The sequence below is a fragment of the Anarrhichthys ocellatus genome, unplaced genomic scaffold, assembly GCF_004355925.1.
Source record: "Anarrhichthys ocellatus isolate YVR2014 unplaced genomic scaffold, GSC_Weel_1.0 scaffold2657, whole genome shotgun sequence".
Taxonomy (NCBI): Eukaryota; Metazoa; Chordata; class Actinopteri; order Perciformes; family Anarhichadidae; genus Anarrhichthys; species Anarrhichthys ocellatus.
Window position 1 is genome coordinate 1 of NW_022282631.1, and position 7140 is coordinate 7140.

Consider the following 7140-nt stretch of genomic DNA (forward strand, 5'->3'; position numbering starts at 1 on the left):
AGAGCTAGTAACGTTAGCAGCACCGCTAACGGCTAACCAACAGGAGGTTCACTTCAGTTACATTATGATGCCTTCAGGCTCTGCTCAGTGAACATGAGTACTGGCTGAAGGTACATTATAACGTTATCATGATGTGTTCACATGTCATCTGTAAAATGTAGTTTTGGTGATAAACTTGAATAAATCCAGTAGTTTGAAGGAGATGTATTCACATGAATATAAATAGATATTAGAGATGAATTATGATGTTTAACTTCCTAACACATAAAAAGCCTGGTTCTCTGGTTCTAAAGTTCCTCCCGTGGTCTCACCTGTCGGCTTCGTCCAGGATGATGATCTTGTGTCGTCCTTTAGGCAGCGTCACTTTCTGCTGAGCGAACATCTTGATCTTGTTCCTCACCACGTCGATCCCTCTGCAGACGAGGTCACATTCATCAAACACCAATAACCTGAGGTCCAGGTCCACGTCCTGGTGTCTTAACATCGTCGTGTTTTTATATTTATTCATGTCTCACCTCTCGTTGGAGGCGTTGAGCTCCAGCACGGCGTCCTTCATGGAGGCTCCCAGCAGAGCTCTGGACAAACACAGGATGCTGGTGGTCTTTCCTGTTCCTGGAGGACCTGGATCACACAAGGTATTATTATTATTATATTACATATATATTATATATATATGTAATATATTATTCCTCTCTTTCCGCACTGATAAAAGTCCAGATTACACTATTCTACCAGAATAAGCTGCTTTATAGGATATGCTTATAACAACCAAAAAACAGACTTCTTCTGCTTATTTTCAGTTCAGTGGAAGAAAGTAACTGAGTACATTTACTCAAGTACTTTATACAATACAGAGTATTTCCATTGTCTTGTACTTTTTACTGCACTAGCTAACTTTGCAGATTTAGATTATTAATACAAAATATAAATGATGGTTTACTGAGTTGGTAAAATCACAATAAACTAACTTCTAGTAGTGATACTACTAGAAATACACTGTTAATGTGTACACATGTACACAAAGTATTAGATCAAGGTGCATATTAATGTAGAAATATACATCTGTGTGTTTTTATTCATTCTTCAATAAAAGGAGTCATTTGATTTGTTGACCGAAATATGACAATATTTATTAAAAATAAAATACTAATTACAAAAATATGATGTATTATTATAGACTAAAAATAAAATATTTTATTGTTAGTCTATAAACAAGCTGCAACAATAAAGCGATGAACACAAATGCATCAATAATTGTGAAACAATATTATTATATTATATGAGTACTTTTACCATTTGTGCTTAAAATGCGAATAATTTTACTCGAGTGTGATTTTGAATGCTTGTACTTTTAGTAAAGTATTCCTACACTTGTGGCATTACTACTTTAACTGAAGTAATATGAAGTAAAAGTACTTCTGAACACCCTTTACTTAAGCTTAATGTGTCAGGATAATGAATGAAAGTATAAAGTAAACTAGTTGAGTCCTTTCGGTCCTCACTGACCTGCGATAATGACGTTGGGTACGTTTCCCTCTCGCGCGAACACCTCGAGCCGGCTCACGGTCTCCTCGTTCCCGACGATCTCGCTGAGTTTCGTCGGTCGGTACTTCTCCACCCAGGGCAGCTCGTAATGGCCGCCGGAGCTTTTAACCGACGCTTCTCCAGCTCCCGTGTCCGCCTTCTGCCCGCTCTCTGTCGGTTCTTTCTGCTCACATTCAGGCTCCATCATCTCCACCTCCATGTTTGTTTCTGTCTTTCAGAGCCCGCGAAGAACTTTTTTTTTTTCCCTCCCTGGCAACCGCGCGACAGCAAACACTGACGCCTCATTGGCCGGAGCGTTTCTTCTTCTTCTTTTTTGAGGTTTATTGGCGGTTGACAAACAATGAATTGGTGCATTACCGCTACCAACTGGTCTGGAGTGTGGATCAGGATGTCTCGTAGTTTAGTATAAATAAAAAATAAAATGAAATGAAATATACATATACATATACATACATATATATTATCCCCTGGCATTACGTTTAATTATTTTATTTTTTATTTTATTGCGATTGATTGATATGACTTATATGTCTTAGTATTAGGTTGTCTATAATATAGAAATTATTTCAAGCTAATTCATGCAAACCCCACTAATTTTAATAAGTTTTGGTATGAATCTTGGTTGTATTGGAAATATATGAAATATATGAAATTAAAAGCTGCAAAAGAAAGTAGAGGAAGAAGACTGTTTAACGAATAGTGCTTGAATTTACTAATCTTTAATTTAAATTGAACACCATTTATATCTATTTATTTATTTTATTAACTACAATGTGTATACTTTAATTTACTTTCTTATTTGTTATTGTTTTATTTTAGGTAGTGTATTAGATATTTGATATATATTTTACTACTCAGACACATAAGGACTTTCACACAATGTTAAACTTGCCTTGTTTGTAAATTCATTATTATTCATTATTAGTATTTTTACTAAAGTAAAGGATATAAATACTCCACCAGTAATAAGCATGTTAAATATGGATATTAATGTTTTTAATACATGTTTTCAGATGAAGGACGCCCCCTAGTGTAGTTACCATGGATGTATACATTTGTTTTTTAATTATCATTTATTTTATGTAGAAATTACAAATTTTTTTTCTTATCAATTATTTATGTATTTATTTTCACCATGGATGCATATTTTTTTTTATTTTTTATTTTTTTTATTTATGTATGTATTATTTATTTGACCATGAATGTATTATTTATTTATTTTAACCGTGGATTTACAATTGTTTTAAACATTTTATTATCATTTCTTATTATTTTCTTTATTATTTTTTTTACCATGGATGTATAGAGAGAACCTAGATACGGATGTAGCGCGCGGAGGCCTCAGACCGGAAGTCGTCATCGCCCTACTCTGAACCACTTCCTACTTCCGCAAACACAACAGCTCCGTGTAGTTTCCCCGTTTTATCGGTTGGTCAATGCGGTGGTTGACTTCTGCCTTTCTTTACTCTATTTACATATTCTAACAGTTCCGACATTTAATGAGTGATTGATTTTAAACACGTCATGACGGCCAACAGCCGCTGTTCCGCCGCCGAGCCTCCGGGCCTGGAGACCCAGCGGCGGGAGATCGAGTCTCTGCTGCGGGAGTGTGAGCTCCGCGCTGGGGACAGTTGGTGAGAGTCTCTCTCTCTCTCTCACACACACACACACACACGCACAGTGACAGGGCTAGCTGTTAGCATCACACGGCTAACTGTTACCTAACGGCTATTAATGGTTATCAACGACAGAGTCGAGTCGCCACGTGTCGTAGGTGTGAGATTGTTGGGGCCGTTTTTAACGACTCTGTGTTCAATGTTAGCTCGCGCTAACCAGACAGACAGACGTCGGTAACTGACTGTTAGCACGTCGATGCTAACGCTAGCCTGTCAACCAGTTTGGGATGAGACGTTCAGGGTTGACTCGTAAACTTCCGCTTTTGTTTTTTTGTGTATGTATATTATCCCCTGGCATTCTGTTTATTTATGTTTTTTTATTTTATTGTGATTGATTGATATTACTTATATGTCTTAGTATTAGATTGTCCATAATATATAAATTATTTTAAGCTAATTTATGCAACCCCACTCATTTGAATACGTTTTGTTATGAATCTGGGTTATATTGGAAATCTCTGAAATTAAAAGGTGCAAAATTCGTCCCAAATGTATTCCTCTTCCTCTTAACATTTCACATTAAGAGGTGAAGGCAGAGATGAAAGAAGTATTCTGAACCTTTACTGTAGTACAAGTATTTACACGTCCCTGTAGAAATACTACACTACAAGTAGAAGGGTTATAAATGGATAAAAGATGATTTAGTTTAAAGATATCATAGAAGTGTGATCTCTTGTCTTTAAACGTGGCGCTGATTTTGTCCTAAATAAGAACAGAATATATTCTGTAGTGTAAACATGACCTGACAGGTTTCTATTATCGCCTCTATTCTTTGTTTTTCCTTCTTTCTTTTATTTTCTGTTCACCGTCAACACTTTTATGAATCACAGAATAAACGCCTCCGTACATTTACTAGACATGAGCACAGTGTTATAGATGATACAAGGTGTTATAATATTGGTGTTGCTGTTTGTTTGTATCATCTTTGATGTGTGTGATTTAGATTGTAGACACATGTTTTGATGGTTACAGGAAACCAGATGCACAGAACAAGATGGAAAGATTGATAGATGATAAAAATAAGCTGTTGTTTTTTGTTTTTCAGCAAAGTGTTTATCTGTCAGACTGTTCAAATAATAATGAGGTCCAGAACAGAGGAAAGAAGTCTTCTGACTCACTCTCAGTGAAATGAAGTGAAACTAAAACTGAAGCGCTTTAGATTGGATCTGTGGACCAGCTGTGCGTCTCTGTGACGGTTTGCCTGTTTGTGTATAAAAAGCTGCTCGTCTTCATGTTTGAGTCTCAACAGACGGATCAAATCCAAACTAAAGTAAATGAAAACACTGTGATGCTGAGGAGGAGGAGGAGGTGGTGGTGTTGTTGTTGTGGTGACATAGTTTGGACTCGTGTTGTTGTGTACATGAGGGTTAGCCTCTGTGGAGTCCAGCTGAAATGATTTGTCTATTAATTGATAAGCTGAACATTAGAGTTCGGTGATCGTTAAACCACAATGTGTTTTTTAAATCCACATCTGCAGCTGTTTGTGGTAATTGATTCGTTGTTAAAGACATTTTTAAAGTTGAGGATTATCAGTTGTACTCTGTCTCATTTGATCATAAACAAACAGACCGCGTGTTGACGTCACTTTGGGCTTTAGGAGATCGTAACGGACATTTTGGGACTGATTTCTGACGTTTTATTAACCAGTAATTAATACAAAATAGATTGAAGGACAATGAAAAGAACAGTGAGCTGCAGCCCTAAATCCATGGAGGAATCATGAATGCATAAAAATATCTATTTTTGACGAATTTAATTAAATGTGAAACAAATGGAACTTCATCGTAACACAAACATTCTATTAAAATCCCAAATGAGTGTAAGTCGGTCCTGCTCATTGATCTGGAACATGAAGAACAAAGGCCTAAGCCTTCATACATACACAGTATACTATCATTACATCTCCAAACACTACTGACAGGATGCACAGCGTCACGTTCATCAGCTGGAAGGTTTCCTGCTCTGGTTTGAGTTCAGTGTTGGTGAAGCCGTCGGTACAACAGGTTGATATCAGGCTGAGTCATAACAAGATCACCAGCACGCTGCTGCAGACTCAGGCTGTTGTCATTATTCATTCATCGGTTTCTTTGTTGTTTGTTACAGAAAGTTTATTTAAATGGTGAAAAGAGTGACATCTTCTTTGAGCCTCGTGTTGTCCAAAGACATTTGATTTAAAATGATACAGAACCACACAATGCTCTGAATGACTCATCAATCTATAGTTAATGTTAATAGTTTAATGTGAATCCTTGTAATAAATATCCTGTCGATCAGACCATTCAGAGACAACAGGTCGTTGTGTGAGTGTGGTATTAATGTGTGTGTGTGTGTGTGTGTGTGTGTGCGCGCACGCGCTGCAGGTACGTGATGGAGCGTCGTTGGTATGAACAGTGGAAGGAGTTCGTGGAGACCGGAGACCAGAACTCGTCTTCCTTCCCCGGTCAGATCGACAACACTGAGCTGTTTGAGGGTCAGTGAACGCCTCATGATGTCATCACCTGACAAACAGCACTCCTCAACTTTCCTTCTCTCTTCTATCCCTAAAAACTGCACTTCAAACCAACTATTTTCTATAATTAGGATAAACTATGGAAGCCCTGAGAGGCAAGAATCCAGGAGTCTGATTCAAGATGTTTCTTCTTCTGTGTTTATGACATAAGAACAGGTGAAAATACATTCTGCCAGGACAACATATTCTAAGTTCCTTAAATCTATTTTCATCTTTGAAAACAGGATCAAGTGTTTGTTGTTGTAATACTCCTTTCAGCCACAAGAGGCTGAAGCGCTCCACTACCTCATGTTCTAAACAGAACCAAAGCTTCATGTGTTCCTCACGGCAGATTAGAGACGATTTAAAACACAGTTACACACAATATATTTATTAAACTCAATTTTATATATATCGCCTCACACATTTACAATCTGTATGGCATAACGGTGTGTTCACACCAAACGCGGCATTACTCGTGGGACCATTTGTGGTTATTTATGCTAGATGTGCCGGAGAGGGGGCGTGGCTTAACTCCATGGAAGCCGTTATCAACTGAGCCCTTTATTTCCTCCAACATGGAAGAACCTGTATTTCTGCTCAGTACTTGTTGTGGAAGTCCCAGAGATCTCGGGGAAACTAAACGCCGTCTTGTCTGGTTCATGACATCATAACAAGACGACAAGCAAACGACTTTAAAATGTTGTAGCAGCTCCATCAACACTCAAAATAACGACATCTAGACGTAAATGCAGCAGCGTCGATTCATTGTTTGTACCATCTGGTTTACACACATTTATACACATAGTCCGGTCTCCACTGATATGAGCTCTGGGTGAACACAGACGACTACAGTATTTGTTTCCTGATTCTGCGTCACTCCAGTCTCACTGCGTCTGTGCGGAGACTTCGTACGTAATCTACTCACGCGAATACGTTGTGTTTAGAGAGCATGCGGTGATTAAAGTCTCACCTGAAGAAGACATGAAGCTTTCAGTTCTGTTTAGAACACGAGGGGGCGGAGCACTTCAGCCTCTAGTGGCCAAACATGAGTACTACAACAACACACACTTCTATCCTGATGCACTCTATTTTCACCAGGGCCCCGTTCCTCGTACGTGGTTCAACTAAGTCGATCAAATGTCCTGTTAGCAGCCTAAATTAACGAGATGATTGATGTCAGGCTATCTCGGTTCCTCCAAGGCTGATCCTCTCAAACAGTCTCGTTAATTCGAACCAGACTTCAGTAATCAGGATAATTGCGCGTGCCCGTCCTACTTCAAAAGGGGGAAGCGTCGATCACCGAAACCATGATTTTCTAACAGCACAATGTTAAATAAAGTCAAAGAAAGAGCCTCTTTTTACTCCGCTGACGAGCAGGAGGTGATCATGAACGCATATGAGGAATTCAAGACCATAATCACGGCTAAA

At 38.3% G+C, this 7140-nt stretch overlaps 2 protein-coding genes across 2 annotated transcripts; one reads left to right on the forward strand and one right to left on the reverse strand.

Annotated features, from left to right (window-relative positions):
• Nucleotides 1-199: 199 nt before the first annotated feature.
• LOC116378472 (replication factor C subunit 2-like) lies at nucleotides 200-1747 on the reverse strand. Its single transcript, XM_031840353.1, has 3 exons — nucleotides 1507-1747; nucleotides 516-621; nucleotides 200-413 (listed from the first exon to the last, which is right to left on the reverse strand). The coding sequence occupies exons 1-3, from the start codon at nucleotides 1742-1744 to the stop codon at nucleotides 308-310; spliced, it is 450 nt and encodes a 149-aa protein (XP_031696213.1). The 5' UTR covers nucleotides 1745-1747; the 3' UTR covers nucleotides 200-307.
• A 1163-nt stretch (nucleotides 1748-2910) lies between these two features.
• On the forward strand, nucleotides 2911-7031 carry LOC116378471 (ubiquitin carboxyl-terminal hydrolase 11-like). Its single transcript, XM_031840352.1, has 2 exons — nucleotides 2911-3179; nucleotides 5582-7031. The coding sequence occupies exons 1-2, from the start codon at nucleotides 3070-3072 to the stop codon at nucleotides 5697-5699; spliced, it is 228 nt and encodes a 75-aa protein (XP_031696212.1). The 5' UTR covers nucleotides 2911-3069; the 3' UTR covers nucleotides 5700-7031.
• Nucleotides 7032-7140: the final 109 nt, after the last annotated feature.